This window comes from Lucilia sericata, unplaced genomic scaffold (assembly GCF_015586225.1).
Source record: "Lucilia sericata isolate MDLA Ls3-8-SP2 unplaced genomic scaffold, ASM1558622v1 Contig000005F_arrow, whole genome shotgun sequence".
NCBI classification, from domain to species: domain Eukaryota; kingdom Metazoa; phylum Arthropoda; class Insecta; order Diptera; family Calliphoridae; genus Lucilia; species Lucilia sericata.
This window is the reverse complement of record NW_023994046.1, coordinates 194109-215326: the sequence shown is the minus strand read 5'-3', so window position 1 is coordinate 215326 and position 21218 is coordinate 194109. Positions and strand designations below refer to the sequence as shown.

Genomic DNA, 21218 nt, shown 5'->3' with positions numbered 1-21218 from the left:
AGTACCTATTCAAAAAGGCAAATATCAGTTAAGGTATTTTCAGACTACAATACTGAGTATTAACGCACTTCAAATTAAAAATATTATGAAAATAATTCGCATTTTCAAAAAATCAATCCGAAAAATACATTTTATGTTTACACTATAATATTTGTAATATTTTTTATCCAATTTTCAATTATTTATGCACTTTTCGTTCTTATTTTTAATGTATTTTACACTATTTGTTTGTTTTTTATTGTATTTATAAAATACATACCGAATACGTTGGAAAATAAAAAGTTTTTGAATTGTTTTAAAAAATTTATGAATACCGACCGTATGCCAAGAAAATCAGTAATATTTCTGAAAATCAAATTACAAATTATATTTAGACTAGTAAATTGTATTATGATACAAATATTTTTGACAAGTATTAATACTCAGTATTGTAGTCTGAAAATACCTTTAGCGAAAATAACTTTAAAATTGAATTGGATAAAAAACTGATAGAAAAAAATTAAAATGTCGCAAAATTATACTTATTAATTTTGAAACAAAATAACATAGTAGCAAATTCGAATCGGTTTCAATTGGGTAATTAATTATGTTATTTAGCTTTCCCATCCATGTACCGTTTAATTTTGAAAATTCAAAAACAAATTATAAATAAAATGTTCTTTATTAAAATGAAATCTATTTTCAAAGTTCAATAAGTATTTTTTATTTTTAATTTTCAAAAAAAAAGAAGAAATTTTAAATTAAATATTATTTTATTTTTTTGATATTTAGAACCAAGCTTCAAGTTGAAGGAAAATATTTTTTGCGTATTTTTATATAATACAACTTAAGGTATTTTCAGACTACAATACTGAGTATTAATACTTGTCAAAAATATTTGTATCATAATACAATTTACTAGTCTAAATATAATTTGTAATTTGATTTTCAAAAATATTACTGATTTTTTTTGGCATACGGTCGGTATTCATAAATTTTTTAAAACAATTCAAAACCTTTTTATTTTCAAACGTATTCGGTATGTATTTTATAAATACAATAAAAAACAAACAAAAAGTGTAAAATACATTAAAAATAAGAACGAAAAGTGCATAAATAATTGAAAATTGGATAAAAAATATTACAAATGTTATAGTGTAAACATAAAATGTATATTTCAGATTGATTTTTTGAAAATGCGAATTATTTTCATAATATTTTTAATTTGAAGTGTGTTAATACTCAGTATTGTAGTCTGAAAATACCTTTACTTTCTGTGTTACGATATACGATTTGGTTCTGAATTTGTATTGAAATAATTATTTCCTTTATGAAAAGTTCGAAAAATCGACTTCTCAAATATACAAAAAAGTCGACTTTTGGTTTCAACTATAGAACCCTACCCTGAACCAGTTTGCAAGTCGGTCATTTTTTTATTGTTTATAATTGCATAATCTAAACAGTCGGCATTTTGGCCGGACGCTGAAACTTCATCCACTGGGGTTACTGTAACAATCGAAAATATTGATCCACCTTAACGTATACCAACCGGCTCAGAATAACTTTTTGAGTCGATTTAGCTATGTCCGTCCGTCTGTGTGTCCATGTAAACTGTGTGCTCGCTACAGGTCGCAATTTTCAAGATAATTTGACCCAAGGACGAAGCCTATTGAAAATGGTTGAAATCGGTCCATTATTTCGCATAACCCCCATACCCCATAACCGTACCCCCGAATAAGCCCATATTAAACCCCTGCCCCTATATTACCCCTCTTTTAGAAAATTCTTTTTTTTTTTTTTTTGTCAACAAATTGTTAACATGTTTCTGAATTAAGGTAAAAAATAAATTAAATGCTTTATTATTAAATAAATAATCAAAATATGTAACATAATCACTGGTGAAGGGCATCAGATGCGGCCATGCGCGACTTTAATTTCTTTTATGTTTTACTATAAATTTATACTCTTACAATCCAATAAAATACAACCCTAAAACAAAAAAGTCACACCATTTTCCAACACTACTTAACGGACATTGTATGCTTCAAACACTTTTTGATGTCATGGAGCGGCCTGGGCTTTCAAACATGTACAATCCTTATGGGATTGTTTGATGTCTATTTTTGGCGACGGCATAGAAATTCTGCTTTAAAAGTTTTTTGTGGTTTTGTCGTACATCTTCTTCTTCTTATAAAGTGCCGTTATAATTACTGACGCTTTTTCAATAATTTTTCAAGTTTAACATTTTTTTTACCACGTTTTATTCGAGTTTATTCTGGGATCGTTTTATAAGTGAAAAAAGATTTGATTAATTGAAGAAATGGATGAAGTATTGTGTTCAAAGTGTGGACAAGTTGCCCAATTTAAATGTGAACGCTGTCTAGAGCCGTATTGCAGTTCCCAGTGTCAAGTAAACGATTGGCAAGATCACAAATCAAAGTGCTACAAATTTCCGTAAGTTGTTCTTTTTTGAAGTATGTTGCGATTGAATTTTAAATTTGATTTATTTTATTGCAGAAATCTAGTGCCCATTAATATGCTAAAGTCTGTATCCAGCAATCTGCAATTGGATAAAGCGGGGAGCAATCAAAGACGTTCCTATGGGTCTACCCACAATCTCAATGAAAGTCGTCGCTCAAATACACCTATTAATGGTAACAAGGCGAAACCAAAAAAGTTACTAAATGATGATGATTTCAACATGGTCCCAAAAGCCACTTCTTCCGCTGCATCTACTGTGTCGGTGGTGAAACCAATTAGTGAAAAGCCCTCCACTTGGCGTGTGGCTTTCCCGCCTTCAGAGGGATTTTTTGACGCCATGGTTCAATTTAAAGAAGAAGTTGAAAGTGCGAAGCGTATTGTGTGGGTTACAGATGTTAAGTATGATAGTTCTCTGCGTAAGCTATTGGCAGAGATTAATCGTTCAATAAATCAAAAGTGTCCCTGTAGTCCGGAAGATATATATGAGGGTGCATTGGTTGCTGCACCTTTAGACCAAATGTTATACCGAGCAGAAATTTTGGATAACAGTCCTGAAGTCCAAAAGGCCACAGTACGTTTAATAGACTACGGCAATGAAGTACGCGTGCCTTACACTCAACTATTTGCACCTATTCCTATTATGTGCAACTTGAATGCTTACGCCTTTCGCATTTGTTTGCCGAACGATTATGGACCTCTGGAAATTGAAAGTATTGTTACCATCAGAATTGTGGGTGAAAAACAGCCGGAAAATTACTACAATGTTGAGTGCAAACTGAAATCGGTACCTTTGCATTTGCCAATCGAATTGTTAAACAAGGAACCAGTTTTAAAAGTTGTTAAGTGCTTTGCGGATGGTCGCCATGCTCTACTACGCTTGTGCAATGGTGGTGGTGTTGATGACCAGGAATTTGATAATCTCCTTAATTCACCGCAAAGTATAAGTTTTGAATTTGAATCTTTGCCGAAAGTGGGTGCATTTGTAGCAGCTCGTACTCAGAATAGTTGGAAGCGCGCGCGACTTTTAGGATTTTATGAAAAACAGCATCAATACCTGGTTTATACGATTGATGAAGGCATTATAAGTCTATCACCACAAATAAAAAGAGTACCCGACTCTTTTGTTACTCAACCAATACGCGTTTTTGCTATATCGACTAATTCGCCCGATTGTATGCTTTCTGAAACAATGCTAATGGCTGCAAAAGGTTTAACTTTACAGTTACTGCCCGCTACCAGTTCGACAATGAGCACCGATTCCAAAACTCAATTGCCCTGTGGGTTGTTCGATGAGCAGCGCAAAATAATGGATGTGGTAATAGCATCAGTTTTCACTGGTTCTCTAAGCGAGCTGGGTCTTAAACTATGGCACGAACGCATACCTGAAGGTAGCTCGGTTATTGTCTCACATGTCCTCACCTACAAGGAGATATATATTGCTTCGCAACTAAGCAGCGAATATCCCAAAATACTAACGTCAGAGTACTCGAAATGTACACCTTTTGCAGCAAATGAACCTATTGACAAAAACGACATCGTCATATACTGTCAAAATGAAGGACAACAGTCAATGCAATGTTGTAGAGGGCAGGTAACTTACATTACAATTATGTACTTTTAATATTATAATTATTTTTAATTTCGTTTTTATTAGATCATTAGTTCTGAGGGCGGTAACGAACTTAAGGTTATGGATATTGATACCGGCTCTGAACAAATGATTTCACGTCGTTATCTACGTAAGCCCACACTACTTGTATGTTCTTTGCCAGTGCGTTGTTATCGCGTAGTGCTAATGTTCTTAGAAAGCATACCAACTCCTATAGCAAATAACAAAGCTTTAGAAGCTCTCGAAACATGCATGCAAAATGCTGTCGAATTTGATGTTACCTACAGTGATAATAACAATACTGTAGACTTGCTCTTTCGTACCAAAGAAAAGCAATCGCTGTGTAAAAAATTATTACCAATGGTATTTGAACCAGCTACGAAACAAACACCAATTGCGCCAGTTTCTACACTATCCGAACACATTTCATATCCATTGTCACCACCCAACACTCCACTTGCATGTCAGCCTCCAGTTACGGTTTCACTACAGACTAACGCTGCAAAAATGCCAGAAGTGTTGGCTCCTACTGCGGCAGCCAAAGCTAACGAAGTATACACTATTGATAACTTGGATGTTATACCAATTGTATGTGGCGACAATGTTCCATTGTATGTTCTGGATCCCACGACCATACTCAATTTAGAAAGTCCATACATTACGGCAGCGGATTACAACAATAAAGAATTTTTGGCAAAAATGGAACAACATCTTAAAAATGTCGCTGATTATTGCAAAAGTGAAAAGGCGCCAAAAAATGGTTATGCTCCCAAGTAAGTTATTTTACAGTTTTTTTTGTTTTGATATCACTATTCTATTTTTGTTTAATAGGAAAATGGAAATTTGTTTATCCGTTTTTGCGGAAGATGGTGAATGGTATCGTGCAATGTGTATTGATCATAAACCGAATGATGTCTATGTTGTCATGTTTTTGGATTACGGGAACATATCGAAAGTTAACAAGAAGGACATTATGCCCATGATATCAGATCTAATGTTTCCTTCAAATGCTAATATGGTGTATATAGACGGTGAGACATTGAAATAATAGTTGTATGTAAATGATTTTATACACATTTATATTTTATAGGTATTACTACTAAAGAACAAGGCGTGGCATTTATAAAGAATATTCAAAAGAATCCTATTATTCATGCCAAAGTTAGCAAGCTAGATGATGCTGATGCTTATATGGCAAGAATATGTTCTTAATTATCCATCTTTATTTTAAGAATTGATTGATGGTATCGTATTGACTTTTTATTTGTTTGAATGACCCTGGAGGTCTTTCATTACTGGTGTATTTTCAAATTGACTTGAAATGAATTTGTTTTTATGTTTTTATACTCAACTTTGTATTTTTTTGTTTTACAAAACTTGACCTATACTTAGAATAAAATATGAATTTATGTTCTTTTTTTAACAACTTAAATAGTTTTTCCCTTTAGTTTAAACTAGAAAGAAGTACATATTGTGAAGAACCAATGATTTTTGTTCGAATTTGTCAAACTCGGAACAAATTTTAGGGAAGTGTTAGAGCGCATATGCATTAGGGTTTATAAACAAAATTAGGCTCTATCACTACATTGTAGCCAGTAGAGCTATAATAACGAAAATATTTTTTGGGTCATTTTAGTGCAAAAACCTTCCGCGTCAAATCGATTTTCTAAAACCATTAACAAATAAATTTACCTGAATGTTTAATAGTATAATATACATGTTTGAGAGCTAAATTTGAAAGAGGGGTAAACCGCCGCCCCTATCCTTGATATTTCTCCGTATAAATGTTGTGGTCAAACAATGACATGATATCGAAAACTTCCAGTTTTATATTAAAAAAATTTGGTTAGAGCAAATGTCGAAAACTTTAACACATTTGTCGCGGATATTTTTTTAACGCTCGGGAAAATGTGATATACTTCTTCGACATATATTTGTATGTTCTATGTGTAATGGATAGGGCCGATTTGAAATTTCGAAAAATCGTATAAAAGTATAACCTTAGTATGCATCTCATTTTAAAAAAGTTCGAAATTATTAAGATTAGGAAGAATTATCTCTGTCAAACATCGAACCGAAGTGCAGATTATCAAAGTTTCCAAACGAAGAAAATTACTATTCGAATTGAAATGGTGGATGTTAATAAAATACACAAGCAGTTTTCGCATTTAAAGCTATATTCATATAAATGAGTTTTTTATTTGCTTAGAAGTTTACAATTAGCATAAAAAAATATTTTTTTGACAAATCTAGTCAAGTCGTGATATTGTATATCTGACCTTAATATGAGAGTATACACATTTGTCTTAATAATAAAACAGATTAGAATGAATAGGATTAAACAATATTTTATATGGAACGGTATAAAACATGTCATATGTTTTTTTATAAAAATTAAAAAATAGCTTATGGTATTGGATGCAATAAAAATTTGGATGCAAACTAATATTAAACTAACCAGTAAATTATAAAAGCTTGGCATTGCGCATTTTATTTAACAATTCTTTAGATTCGACATAACAGACACCATCTACTGATCGAATATTTTCAATGTTGAGATGTGTAAAAGATTTGCAGTTCTGCTCCAGGAAATCTTTAAGTTCATCCGATATATCCTCTGGTAAACCTGCAAATAAAAATTCATAAATTTTTATAATTTGAAAAACACTATATTTATGAACAAACCATCAAGGGCACAAAGAGTTGTATAGCAAGGCAAAGTTAACGACATGGGATAACGTCGTATTAATTTACTTGGTAATTCCATTTCGTTGGTAAAGTCAATATAAACCACCAGAAATTTATCTTCTGAAATTATTTCCACTACCTTTGCCCTGTACCAGTCGTTTTCAAACATTGCTAAGCAATATTCATTTATCCTGTAAAATATTAAAAAATATCCAATTTACTGATTGTTTAATCTCAATATACAATTTATACCTACTTCGGTTTGTATGATTGGTCACTGACTTTATACTCTTGCAAAAACTTTGATATATCATTCAAGTTTTCACAATTTTTATTCAATAAACAGCCAATATAACCACTTCCAGTATAACTGTCGTCTACAATTATTATTTTGCAGTTCCGATCCTTTTCATTTAGGGGAATAATTTCAAATGGCTGTAATAAGAATACTTATTAGAATAATTATATGTATATTGTGGCTTAAAAAGCAATTTGTTTTATTTAACATATTGGAAATATATGAAGAATATTGTCAATTTTGTCCTTGTAAAAAAGTAATAATGGCAAACAAACAAAAAAAAACTTATTTTATTCTACCAAATTTAGTTATTAAATAACCAAATATTCGAAGTTAAAAAAAGTTGAAATTTTCAACGAATTTTCAAATTTAAGGTATTTAAATTTGTCATGGAAAATTTTTTAATTTCTTCTAAAATAACTAATTCTAGAACGAGTGAAACAATCGCACTTCGAATTCTTAAATACCCACCATCCAATTAGTTATATCGCCTTATTTATAGGACCCATTATTATGGAACCGTTACCGTCTTTAATTCAATAATATCACTAGTTCTGAAAGCCAAAATTTCTTATATTTATGCACTTTAGAACTAGTTGTTGGTAGAACCAATACAGAAAGTCGAAAGTAAAGATGTAACGATACTTACAGGTTGTAGACACGGCTTATGCATTTGAATTTGACGAGGTGAAACCGCAGGTTTCTTCTTTGCTGCAGGATTTACAATACTGTGGCTTACAACCGATTCTGTGTTATTTTCTGCTGTAGATGAATTCTTTTCACTATCCTTTTTATTCGAGTTTCCATTCATGACCGGTTTCTCAAATCCGTTATTTTGCACTTCATTGCTGTTTGATAATGATGAGGTAGTTGAGACAAGTTCCATATCTTTATCACTTTTTAGATTACTCATTGATTCCAAAATCAAAGAATTTAATAATGTATTATTTTGCCAGTTATATAGTTTAACATTACCACCAGCTTCATCTGGTTCAACAAATTCCACTCTATATTCCATATTCGTGTATTTGGTTAATGATTCCAACAATTTTAAATCACTTGAGAAATTAACAATATCCTTAAGTTGTACCACGCTGTTGAAACATGGCAGATTTATAATTGCCCGTGAAACTCTGCGCAAATCTTTTAAGTAACGTTTACTTATTTCCCCAAAATCCATGAAACGTATGCGGTAATAATTTTCTTTACGACCTCCCAAGATTTGCACTCTACACCATTTGTCTTCTTTTAGCGCCAGAGCATAAGCATTAGTTTTGGGATTCTCAGAAAATGCACCAGATTTTTTTCCAAATTCATGTATTTCATTTAAAACTCTTTTATTTTCTGCTAGAGTGGAAGGATTAGTAGAGCGAATAAAACAGCGATTAGATGACTTAAATCCTGTCAACAGTACACAACTACCGTGTGGGGGCAAATTACTGTTCTGCTGAACTTTGAGTTCATTATTTACGATAGTTTGAGGTTGAGATTCCTCTCTGGCAATTTCCGTTTTTGAAGACGAGCATTGTCGTCTAGTTTTAACTAATTTCCTAATAGAAAGTTCAAAAATTTAATTAAATTGATTCTATTTTTGATAAAATTAAGTCTTACGGCATGGGAAAACATATATAACGATGATTTTGCCAATCTCTGCGCTGACAAAATTCGGAACAATAAAAATCACCACACCGGTCACATTTGCTTTCGGCTTTTTCTCCACATAAATTACAATAACCGGTGTCATTTAACGCAAGTTCATCAAAATTTGAAGCTGCTGCAGCTGCAAAATCATGTTTCTCCACCGCCGAGTTATTGGTCATTATTGTTTTTCAGTTATTTACTTGATTAAACTAGAATTTTACAATTTTAAACCTTCTCAACAGCTTTAACACAAATAAAAATATCTTTAATACTTCTAACAATGAAAATTTATAAAAAGTGAATTTAATTTTGCAACAATCTCAAAAACTTAAGTATTGCCTATGCAGCGTGTTTTGATAAAATTTTAAATGCATTTAATAAACTTGTATTTAAACTCTCGGAATAGTATTTTTTGTCTAATATGATTTATTTTACTTAAAACTTTGCTAGATTTTTACTTCAATTCACTTTAAAATTTCTGAATTTTTGCATTTAATTACAATTTTTATTCGTGTTATATTGGAAGTTTATTATTGCAATCAGTTGACATGCTTGGAACGGTTTGTTTACGTTTCATACTTAATTATCAACTGTGTGGATTTTTTTAGAGTTGCTAATATATAGTATTGATGGTGATTGTATTTTGTTAAGTAATGCCAAGTTTTATAAAAAATATATTACCGGAGATTTCCGTTACAATTAAAATATTTATTTTATTATTATATATTTGAAATTATACATTACATTTACTTATAATTGGTGATATCTTTACTTACAAGAAATCAATCCTTTACATATCCAATCAACGATATGAAAGTTCTACTAAGTCTGTTGTTTTGTTGTTAATTTCAATTGTTATAGCAGCTTTAACTTTTATTTGAACAGCTGCTCTTTTGTTTTTAAAATTGTATATATTTAATTTATTATGTATTTATTTTGAACCTATTAGTAAGTTTAGCTCCAGTATAGAAATTTTAGTCTTTTACTTCTCTCCCTAAGAGGAGTGTTGAGTGAAATGTTTTATTTCATAATTATATTATTTAGTCGAACTATAACACCTTCTGCCCTCACACCTATTGTAGGAGGTGACATTGTTAGAAATGAGGGTACTTATAACTACAAATAATTGTAAGGATTTTGAATTGCTAAACTAACGTAAAATAAATTTAAGGTGTTATTAAATATCCCTACATGGTGTCATTGCAGCAGAAATTCAACAAAACCCCTGAAAATGATGAATTTTACTATAAACATTTTTGTGGTGGAAGTTTACTTAACTCAGAATGGATTTTATCGGCAGGCCATTGTTTATGGAACAAGTAAGTAAACAGTCAATATTTTGATTAATATACGGGCAATTTCATATCATACCAACTCGAAAAATCGATTTTGAAATCGATTGGATAGTGGGCCAGACACAAATTTTCAGCGCTATCGGTCCAGAACTGATAGATATCCCACTCGCATTCCATTATGGGACTATAAAGACCTTAAAGTAAATTATCTAAGCTTTCGTTTGAGCAAAAAATTATTTTTTTTTTTTTGGAACAATGAAGAAATAGGTGAAAAGTTACACGCATTTGAATAAAACCCAATAGTACTAACCTTGGTGCAAATTTCATAAATAGGAAGACATCGATTTTTAAAGATGGGTCACTTGACACGAAATGACCCATACATATCTCTGATTTGTTTTAAAGAATCCTACTCAAAATTCGGATTAATTAAACTTCAGCTACGTAAAATTCAGTTTAGCTTTTAAATTGCATACTTATATCAGGTTGTTTTACTCTCGTGTTGTATATGCAATAAACTAATTAAAACAGGAATTTAGTTTTAAATTAAAATTTTTAATTTGTTTTTCTTTTCAACTAACAAAAGTATATAATAAGCAATAACAAATATTATTCGATTACAGAAATATTGCAAATGTTTTCGCTGTAATAGGCCATAAAAATATAACAAATATTAGTCAAAAACATCGTTTTGCAATTGATCGCGTTGAATTTATCCACTTTCAGCCGTAAGTAATTAACATACGTATAATAATTTTAATCCAGCTATCTAATGAAAATTTTTTTATAAATTACATATAAAGGACAAATCTGCAAAATGATATCGCTTTGTTACATTTACAAACGAACAATAAATTCCCCGATATAAATTTTAACAACTATGATTTCTATGGAAACTTGCCTAGTTATGGAATGAAGGCCTTTAGAAAAAGTAAGTCCATAAACATATTTTTTATATACATACAGTGATGTTCCTAAAAATAGAGCCACCTGCTCTTTCAAAGTTTCTTTTCACTTAAAATCTCTCCAATGAAGAATTGATACATTCGATTAGTTCTAAATTTTGCATCAATCGGTTAGATTTATAAGAAACCAAAAAGTTAATTAGCAAACAAACTAATAGACTTATCAGTTAAAAGCAATTTATAAGTAAGTATGTAAATATATGAAATATTTCAAGATCCCTGTAAAATAATTGGCTTTGGAGCAAAAAGACATGCTGGACTAATACAGGAACAATTACATGAAGCCGAAGTTTATGTTATTACTAACAAACGATGCCGTTCGCTATTGGGATATGTTTGGGCACCACAAAAAGGAGACAATACAGTATGTGCTTTAGGAATTTCTCAGGAGGACACATGCCAGGTTTGTGTAAACATTCTCAACATTTTTAAGGCTTATACAACTTCTTTGCTTTAAGGGAGATTCCGGTGGTCCTTTAATATGCCAATATAATGGAAAATATTATATATATGGTATAGTATCGTATGGTTTAACTTGCGGCATTAAAGGTATGCCTAGCATTTATACGCTTACTGGTCCCTATATTGAATGGATTCATTTGATAATTAATGAGTGAATTATTACAAATAATTTAAACACATACAAATTTTAAATTACAGCATACATAATAAATTGTAACAGGAATATTTATTAACACAATAAATTACAATTATTTGATACATACATATATCGGAACATGATTTTAATATCTAATTAATAGGCATTTAATAATTACTAATAATTATAGGCCATTTTTGCTAATTTAATTGTAATTTTCTAATATAAATATATAAATAAAAGGAAATGTTGAGTATAGACATCAAATAATTGTTACTATAACTATTAGTAACAATAACAAATAAAACATTAAAGAATAAATAAAACAAAATTTAGTTTTTAATTTGCTCTTCTTCGGGTTGTGATGTTACATTTTTCTTATCCTCATCTTTAGATTCGGCAGAAACCTCTGTCACACGATCGACTAGTTTACCTGTACCGGTTTCAGGTAAAGTAAGAGTGAGTATACCAGCTACTAAAACGCAGCATCCACATATGGTTGTGGGAATATACCACCCAAGAGGACCCTAAAGGAATAAGAAAAAATTTAAGTTTAAATTTAAAATTGAAATTAACAAGCAAATAGTTTAACTCACCAATAAATCTACAGCATAAGGAGCTGTAATAGAACCAACATGAGCCCATGTTGAACAAGTGCCCAAAGCTGAACTACGAATTTCAGTAGGATAAAGTTCAGCCGTATACAATGTCACAACCGAATAGGTAGCACTAATGCCAAAACGACCCAACATGGCAAATGAAACAATCCAGGTGGTGTTATCTGTATTTAAGAAATACAATTTTGATTTCCAATATGTTTATAAAGTTTATAAAATAATCATTCTATTACCTTCTGGCACTACAAGCACCAATAGTAGAGCTATACCAGTCAAAAAGAACAGTGACATTGTTGTTATTCTACGTCCTGTTAAACGTAACATAACAACAGGCACTAAATAAGATGGCAAATCAACCAGGCCTGTTATACCCACATATAGGAAACGACTTACAGCTAAATTGGAAGCATTTAAAGCTGCAACGAAAAAATCATTTTATAACAATTGTTCGCCAGTAACTAATTTCATTAATTTTACATACCGGTTACATAATAACACAATGATGTAACACAAAACATAAAATAGGAAGTTAGAATTAATTTGCGTACTTTGGAGGTGGCAAAAAGGGCAATTATTTGCTTTAGGGGTCCATCTTTAATTTTTTGCCACAAAGAAATCGAAATCACTGGCTCCTCCTTCAAAATGAAAAAAAAAATATTAGTTACATTTACAAACAATTTGATGATGCACACTTTTGCTAATATATTTCAATAAAATTGTTATTATTGGTAAAAATAAATATTTTAATTGATTATTTGTATTTCCATTTAGGCAATCAGAAGCACAAGTTAGATGAACTCGCAAATCTAATCATAGTGACATTATTAACTTCAGTCTCTATGATTAAAATAAAAAACTACAATAAAATCGTTTGAGAATCAAAATTAATCTCAATTAAAATTCCCAATAATGGAATATATATAAATTATATTAATCTTACGATTTTCTTATCAGATGTTATGGGAGATTCAATGGCTGGCTTAACAATCTCATAATGACTCTTCTGTTTAAATAAGATTCTATAGGCACGATCGTAACGCTTGTTTGCTATAAGCCAGCGTGGTGATTCATCCATCAAACTAAAAACAAAAAAATATTGGTTTTATTATTTTTAAGAATTCAGGAATGTCAAATATATGTATGCAGGGCAGTATTAAACAAATTAAAAATCAACATACTAGCAATTCAATATTAACAGCAGAGCTGGTATGGTTAGAGTGAGTTGTAAATATCTCCAGGGTTCGACGAGGTAAGCAGCTACAGCCAAAATTATCATACCAACCGGATAAGAAGCAGAGAAAGCTATAGACATCCAAGAACGGTGTTTTATACAAATGTTTTCGACAACTGAAAGCACAAACAAATTAAACAGGTATTCTACGCACTATATAAGTATCGAACTTACTCATTGCAAATGCAGGATAGAAGAGACCAGAGGAAGCTGAACCCAAACCAAAACGACCAATTAAGAATAGGAAATACCAAGGAGAAAATGTACAAAAGAAACTGGATACGACGAAAAATGCAGCGCCTAAAGTAAACGATGATTTGCGGCCAAATCTGTTCGAAAAGGATTAAACAACATTTACATATTTAGACTTTATTAATCAATCTTTTTATATTTACTTGTCCGAAAATATTCCAAAAGAAAAGGAGCCAAAAAATTTACCAAGAGCAATAACTACTTGGGCCGAAGTACGCTCAACAGCACGTTCGCACACCAAATCCCAATCAGCTACAAATGTACTTTCAGGCGATGTATAATTATAAGAACCTTTTGCTTTGCAAGAAACCTCAGCTGGTAGACTAATTTCCGACATGCTTGACGTATAATTATAGGCTTCTTCGTAGGACATTTTACTCAAATGTCTGTAATCCCAATCCCATACTGTACACCCCTTGGTTGTCAAATCCTTCTGGGAAATACTACGCATTTGATCAACAGTCCAATTTGTTGTCTGAAGATCTGCTATACTACACCATTGATCTTCTGGCAAATGACCAATCATAGTATATGAGTTCACGTGAAATCCATTTAAAATATTTGGTAATACACAGAGGAAAAATATGGACCTGTATATGGTATAAAGAAGTTTTGAATAAAAAATTTTGATGATTTATTTTATATATGCATACATATATGTATAGTTTTAAGTTTTAAATGAGACCCTTTTCACAACAATAAAAAAATATGTATGATATTTAGATTTCGTTTTTATTTTGGATATCGTTGTGATAATCCTGCAGAACATCTTTAAACGATCCATTTAAAATTTGGTATTGAAAAACTTCTGTATGATAGATGGACATTTTGTAGTATTGTTTAAAACAAACGAATTTCGATGTAGGACACTCTTCAAATAATAACCGATAGAATTATTTTACATACATACATATGTATATGTATGTATAGTATACATATGTATAAGTTTTATAAATTCTAAAAACGTTTGTTTCAGTTGTTTAGAAGGTACCGAGTCTACTTCAAAGCCATTTTTAAACGTATAATACGTACGTTCATGCCGAATTATTATTTTTATTATTTAATAGTTTGTAGTAATAAATAATATAAGACAAAACTTAATAATTAAATTCAAACAACAATACAAAACATGTGTTTATAAACATTTTTCAAGTTCAATGTTTTAGTTTTAGCGTTTTACGAGTGCAAGCTTAAAATATACACAAATAGTACAGAATGAGAGAAATTCAGATTACGTGAGACAAGCTTTGATAATGAGTAAAAACTTAATTTCCTGAAAATGCTTGTAAATCCATGAGTATTTATGACCGCGTTTTTGTTGTATTATCGATATTAACCTTGTTTATACCATAAACGTACTCCTTAGTAGGAAGGTAACTACCGACATAGTTGTATATATTATAAAATAAATAAACAAATTCGTTAAATATTTAATAATATAGCACACTATTTGGGGAATGTAAATTAGGCTGCTGTTAAAATTCTGTTTTCTTGGTTATGTTAAATTTTTTGTCTTCATGTCAAAAGCTACCTAATTGGTAACATATTTGGAACAGATAATGAAAAAAATTATACGTGAAATCTTAAATAAGTTTAAAATTTTATTTCATTTTAAAAATTTTTCGTACAACAATGGACAGGTTTAATGTTTTGTTATGATTTAATAACTAAGTTCAATAACTTTTAACACATAAAAAATTCGTTTTCGTAATTATATAACAGAATGCAACAAATTCTGATAAATTATTATATTATTCCAAACAGGTATTTTTAAAAATACATATAAATATTTAACATGTTCGCACAAAATTTGCAATATTTAGAGTCAAAATTAAAAACTATTAATATTGTATTCAGTTTTTGTAAAAATTAGTTATCATATTTATTATTTCGTAAATGTAGATATAATAAATACGATACTTAAATTAATGGACTGCAATTATTTTGAATAGTATTAGAATATGTTCACTCTTATACCTAAATATTTGTATTAATCCTTAATTAAAAATGTTTTTCAAAATCAAAATAAAGTTTAAAGCTCTAAAAGTGAAAATAATTTATATTATCAGCTAATTTTATGAAACTAAATATAATTAAGTATTAATTTTATATAAATGAGAAGCATCTATCTGTATTACACAGATGTACATATTAAGTACAAAGTTCAGGTTTTTATTGTTTAAATATTATGTATATGTATATATGAAGCAAAAATCAGCGTTTCGAAAGTTTTATTATAACGTAACTATTAGTGCATCGCGAGCGGATTTTTTTATAAAGTCGGAAATTCTTAATTTACAATTGTACTGGAAATTTGTCTTGTCAAAAATTTTGGCCCAAAAAATATCTTGAATTTTCTGATTTAATGATTTGTTCTTAAAATGTTGAAATTTTTTAACTCCCATCGTTCGAATTGTATTCTTCGTATCTGAACAAATTAAAAAATACATGCAAATGTATTGTATGTACATTAGACCGACTCACTCTGTATGGAAAGCAAAAACGTCCCAAACGTCCCTCCCAAAATTTACCTTGCTTTGTTTTATAATGATTCCCAAAATATTTTTAGTCTATCGATGGCCGTTCGTGAGCTGGACAAAATTTAAAAAAGGTATTTTTGAATTATTTTTTTAAATTTTAGTTTTGTTTTGAAACAATATAGTCAATATGGGGTATCATTTGAAAAGTGTTTTAAAGGCACATCCAATGATGTATTAATCATAAATTACAGTCTCCTCATAATTGTTATATTCCAAAAAGATTAAAAATTGTTAGGTTTTTCATTAATATAAATAAAATTAATGCACAATTTTGCAAATTGTATACACCTTTAGACGCGGATTTAAAAACCCTTTCAAATGAGACCACATATTGTATATTTTGTTTAAGAAAAAACTGTAAAATTTAAAAAAATAACTGAAAAGGGCATTCCATGTAACCGGTCCAGCTTACGAACGGCCATCGATAGACTAAAAATATTTTGGGAACCATCATAAAACAAAACAAAGATTTTTTGAAGCTGGGTAAAATATTGAATTGAACATGATAAATCGTGTCCCCCATAGGATATTTTCTAGAAAACTGTCCAGCTCATGAACGGACAAAACTACCACCAAAATATTTTGGATAACGTCATATAACATAACAGAGAATATTTTGAGGGGGTAACTCAATCATCATTTTTTGTGAGTCGGTCTAATGTACATATGTAAACTTTAATTTTTTTTATAGTTTTATTTAATGAGTTATTTATTTAAAAAAAGCTTCTAAGAAAAATAAAAATTATTTTAAACAATATTGCATTTAACCCGCGATATGTATAATTAATGATGAATTTTCTTTATAAACGTTAAACAATCTGAGATCTGAGAAATGTAGTTATAACAATCTATTTTATGAGATTTTTTTCATCATATCAGTGTGTACCATAGCAATTAAGTTATTGTGAATTATTGTCTAAAATTATTACTACTATTTATAAGCATATTTAAAAAAAAAAATAAAAATGCTTTCAGACTTACAGGTTTTTCCTATTTACTTCTAAAACTACAAAAGTGGAAATTGCAGCCTTTTCTCTACACTGCTCAAATATCGCTTAATTTAAGCTAATTAATGTAATTTTAAATAAAATTATATTACATTTTTTCTTCAAATCAAATTTTGTCTGTTTTACAAAAACCATTAGTGTTTCACGAGTAGTTTTCCATAAGGATACATAATTTTTAACTTAAACATTTTGAAGGATCATAAAGGACTTCCCCAAATATTTTATGTAGTATATTTTACATACATATTTTTATCTTATTCTCATATTTAGGAATTATTTATAATTTTAAAAGCCCATTTCAATAATTAGCGGATTTTTCCAAAATAATACATGTTATTTTGTTAAATAAATAGAAACATTTAATTATAGTATAAACGTTTATTTTTTGGATCATGGTTTATAAGTTTTAAAAGCATATATTTTTGCTACATATTTAATGCGCATTAAACTTTTTAGAGCAATTTTTTGGTTTCCCTGTTAATAATAAAATATACATTTATGCAACTGATTGTATCTGATTTTAATAACACGCTATCACTTTATTGTATAACTTAAAAATAAGATAAAAACGTTTTTGATTCATGTGCTGCAAATAAACATCTTTTTAGAATACCTGTATTCTTAGCTCATTGCTAGGCGAATTAATTCGTTCATACATTAAAAATGATCTTAAGCATAGATCAAAGGTTTATAGAAAGGATTTTTAATGCAAATATTTTGGGAATCATCACAAAGCAGAATTTTTTTGAAGTCGTATACAATTTTGAATTAAACACGTAAATACGGGGAATTTTTTTTTTTTTGAAAATATCTTAAAGGGACACGAACGGTGAACGCTAAACTCAATTTTAACTTAATGGAGTAGATTACATGATCCATTTAGGTGATCCATTGTATACTATGTAATGCAGGTATAGACCATGTTAATTTTTTAAAAACAAACATGGTCCATGATCTGCATTACGCAGGATCTTGTTGTGTATTATATAGTCCCATAATTTTAGCAAAGGAGTAGTTTTTGGGACTAGTCTAATGTTATGCATATCTGAATTAAGTGGACCTCACATAAAATATGATGGAGCAGGTTTTTTCCAAATATATTGGATAAGTTTTGGACCAGCCATAGTCCTTTACGGAGTACTCTTTACACTTATATGAGGATAGTTTCAGTGGCAGGGTGTTACTAATAATTAAACAATTTTCTTACAAATTTATTTTTTTATTTTGCCGGTATTCTATATTATTATAAATTATCAAAAAAAATGAAGGATTTTAAGATTTTTAAGAATTTTAAATAGCATCCCTAATATAAATCTGTACTATGTATATACATTTTTGATAACGGCATATTTGTTTTTTAATTTTTTTTCGCATCATTAAATTAATATAAATCATCAGAGTTAAAATATTCTTTGCATAACTTGTAGTCATGGAGGAATTTAAATATGGGTAGTTTGTCATTAAAAGTAATGACATTAATCCTAGTAAGGATAATTGCAGGATTAAATAAGAATATTCTAACTGTTTTTAATCATTAAATAGTAACAAATTACATGCATTTTTTTCCAAATGGAATATTACCATACAAATTTTCCACCAATTCCAACACGTTCCAATTCATTTGTAACAATTTCTTTATAAGCTTCCTCGCTTATGCTTGATTTCGATTTTTCCCCTTGATCTTGAGACATTTTTGTTTTTAGTTTAAAAAACGGCAGCAATATAAATAATATTTGTTATTTTCTTAATAAATTAGCAAAAGAACACACAATATTATTGTTTTTAACACTTTAAATTTGCACACACATTTTAAAATATTTATTTTAAAAATCTTAACTTTATATTTAATTCTTTATATTTATTTATTCCGATATAATCGCTAGTTACTCTATTGAATGTGTAACAAAACGACTGGCAGTGACATTGACTTTTACCGATATTTTATTTCTTAAATATGTACATATATATGTATGTATTTATTTATGTACATAAATATTACTATTTTCAAAATAGAGAAGAATATCCTCTTTTTAGTTTTTCTCTTCTTGGTCTCTATTTTAGTACTTTCACTTTTGTTTTTGATGTTGCGTTGCGCTGGGCTGCAAACTCAGATGCAACAACACGAGTACATGTGCATTTGTAAGTGGTTTGTCAAAAATATTTTATATTTCTATTTCATTTGCGTGTATAAATATTTATGCAGATGATTTTGTGCTGTGTTCTTTGTTCTAAAAATATTTTTTTTTTTTTTTAAATTAAATATTTTTTTTATTTTTTTCTTCAATTTACTTTCTCCATAATTTTATATTTATATATATTTTTTTACTTGACTGTCAATATAATCTTCTATTCAAATAGATTTACAAGTGATCGTGATGAATGCGTTTTACAGACTAAATCCAACACACACGGATCACTTTATTATATTATATTTATTGTAAGAAGAAAACAACAACAAAAATCAGCAACATTAACAAAAAAACAAGTGTTATTGTGAGTACAAGTATGTATCATTAGTTTAGTTAGTACACACATAAAATGAGAGTGATCGAATGCCAGTCCGTCCTTATGATCGTCTGTCCGTTCATTCATCAGTAATACACAAGTGACGACAAGTAAGTACTTGTGTTGCTTCTGTTGATATTTTCTCAACAAATCACTGTGTTCAAAATTTGTTATTAATAAATTCGTATAAATGTACAAGTATGTATTTTATGACAAAAATTAAGAATAATCCAACGTTAATATAACATACATATGTATATACATACATACATACATTTGTATGTATGTACATATAACATACATATTCTGTGATTAGAGAGAGAGACACATTATGATAATAACTTAAAGTGAGGATTATTGTTGAAAGTCTTTCTTAAGTTATTCAATTATCACAAATGCGGGATAGTAATGCCTGTCCAACACACAATAGTGAAATTATAAATACCCAGCAGATTTACGACGACACAATGCATAGGTTGATATACATACATATGTAATTTTATACAATATTTTTCATTAATTTAAAAAAAAATGTGATTGACTCAAATTTATATACATACATATTATTGTAATGCAGAAAAAATAAATCATTGCTAAATAATATAGTAACTAATCAATCGTCCCTTTGGTATCTGCAAGTAATTTAGGAAAAAACTAGTAATGCCCGTAAGTACTTTAGAATAAAAACGCTTTGTTCTGTACTGCACTTTGAGAGAAATATAATACACATGGTCCAAAAACTAGCTGTTATTTTAGTTAATTCTGTAGCAAATGAGTTATCTCGTACTGCTGGGTACGTACAGTTACAATTTGATCTTATCATAAAAGTTCTGACTGGCTGGATCTTATCATGAAGGTTCATTTACAAATTCTATGAAGCGGTTCAATATACATTTAAAGTGCATCTTATATTTTTTTTCTGAAAGGACACTGCACAATATGTATGTAAATAACTTATCAATAATAGATAGCCCACAACTACTAAGTAAACTAAATTGTAATTAATGTTGTTTTAAAGATAAGTTATACAGTTATGCACAAAATAAAGAAATCATAATGATTAATTAAAATTTACAATTTTATATATAAACAAGAGAGCAATTATCTGACTTAAAAAGATTTTTTTTGCGTTCTTAAATCGCATTTTTCAAGTGCATGTAAAATTAGGTTTTTAGGTAAGTTTTAGTCATTATTTTAATTATTTTTAAATATAATATAGCAAAAAAACATTTATTTGTCCTGACAATAAAGGCGATACGATTCGCTTATCATATAAACAAATGATTGACAGCTGTTCTGCCGACGTATTATATAGTGTTGTGATAAATATTTGTCAAAAATCGAACTTTTTTTAGTTAAGTATAATTTAGTATTTAACTAAAAAAAGTTCGATTTTTGACAAATATTTATCACAACAATCGTTAAATCCCTATATTTATAAACGGTTAATATTCCTATTAATGATTTATAAAAGAATGAATACCGGAGAAGTATATATTAATTTTATGTTAG

The 21218-nt window shown here is 29.3% G+C and overlaps 4 protein-coding genes across 6 annotated transcripts in view; 2 read left to right on the top strand and 2 right to left on the bottom strand.

The window, feature by feature from the left end:
- The first annotated feature begins 2067 nt into the window (after positions 1–2067).
- On the top strand, positions 2068–5501 carry LOC119600645. Its single transcript, XM_037951037.1, has 5 exons — positions 2068–2433; positions 2497–4051; positions 4115–4842; positions 4901–5100; positions 5160–5501. Exons 1-5 carry the CDS (start codon positions 2300–2302, stop codon positions 5279–5281), a joined length of 2739 nt encoding a protein of 912 aa, XP_037806965.1. The 5' UTR covers positions 2068–2299; the 3' UTR covers positions 5282–5501.
- Positions 5502–6228: 727 nt separating this feature from the next.
- On the bottom strand, positions 6229–9242 carry LOC119600632 (protein vreteno). Of its 2 annotated transcripts, XM_037951023.1 has the most exons (6): positions 9197–9242; positions 8667–8905; positions 7705–8605; positions 7014–7192; positions 6755–6948; positions 6495–6695 (listed from the first exon to the last, which is right to left on the bottom strand). In XM_037951023.1, exons 2-6 carry the CDS (start codon positions 8873–8875, stop codon positions 6535–6537), a joined length of 1644 nt encoding a protein of 547 aa, XP_037806951.1. In that variant the 5' UTR covers positions 8876–8905; positions 9197–9242; the 3' UTR covers positions 6495–6534. The 2 variants fall into 2 exon arrangements, with proteins under 2 accessions (XP_037806943.1, XP_037806951.1); XM_037951015.1 differs by lacking the exon at positions 9197–9242 and having other exon boundaries at positions 6229–6695; positions 8667–9012.
- A 403-nt stretch (positions 9243–9645) lies between these two features.
- LOC119600810 (chymotrypsin-like elastase family member 1) lies at positions 9646–11631 on the top strand. The gene is made up of 6 exons (XM_037951369.1): positions 9646–9802; positions 9868–10015; positions 10615–10719; positions 10795–10922; positions 11172–11359; positions 11415–11631. Exons 1-6 carry the CDS (start codon positions 9712–9714, stop codon positions 11571–11573), a joined length of 819 nt encoding a protein of 272 aa, XP_037807297.1. The 5' UTR covers positions 9646–9711; the 3' UTR covers positions 11574–11631.
- Positions 11626–21218, bottom strand: part of LOC119600783 (organic cation transporter protein) — a 35415-nt gene continuing 25822 nt past the window's right edge. Inside the window, exons 1-9 of one of the 2 annotated variants that reach the window (XM_037951312.1) lie at positions 18783–19591; positions 13798–14244; positions 13577–13731; positions 13350–13518; positions 13112–13250; positions 12653–12806; positions 12405–12587; positions 12151–12335; positions 11626–12081 (exon numbers count right to left, since the gene is read on the bottom strand). In XM_037951312.1, the coding sequence (XP_037807240.1) occupies positions 11887–12081; positions 12151–12335; positions 12405–12587; positions 12653–12806; positions 13112–13250; positions 13350–13518; positions 13577–13731; positions 13798–14244; positions 18783–18892 (1737 nt within the window). In that variant the 5' untranslated portion in view covers positions 18893–19591 and the 3' untranslated portion in view covers positions 11626–11886. Of the gene's footprint in view, positions 12082–12150; positions 12336–12404; positions 12588–12652; positions 12807–13111; positions 13251–13349; positions 13519–13576; positions 13732–13797; positions 14245–18782; positions 19592–21218 lie in introns of those variants that run through there. The other variant, XM_037951322.1, reaches the window with a different exon arrangement.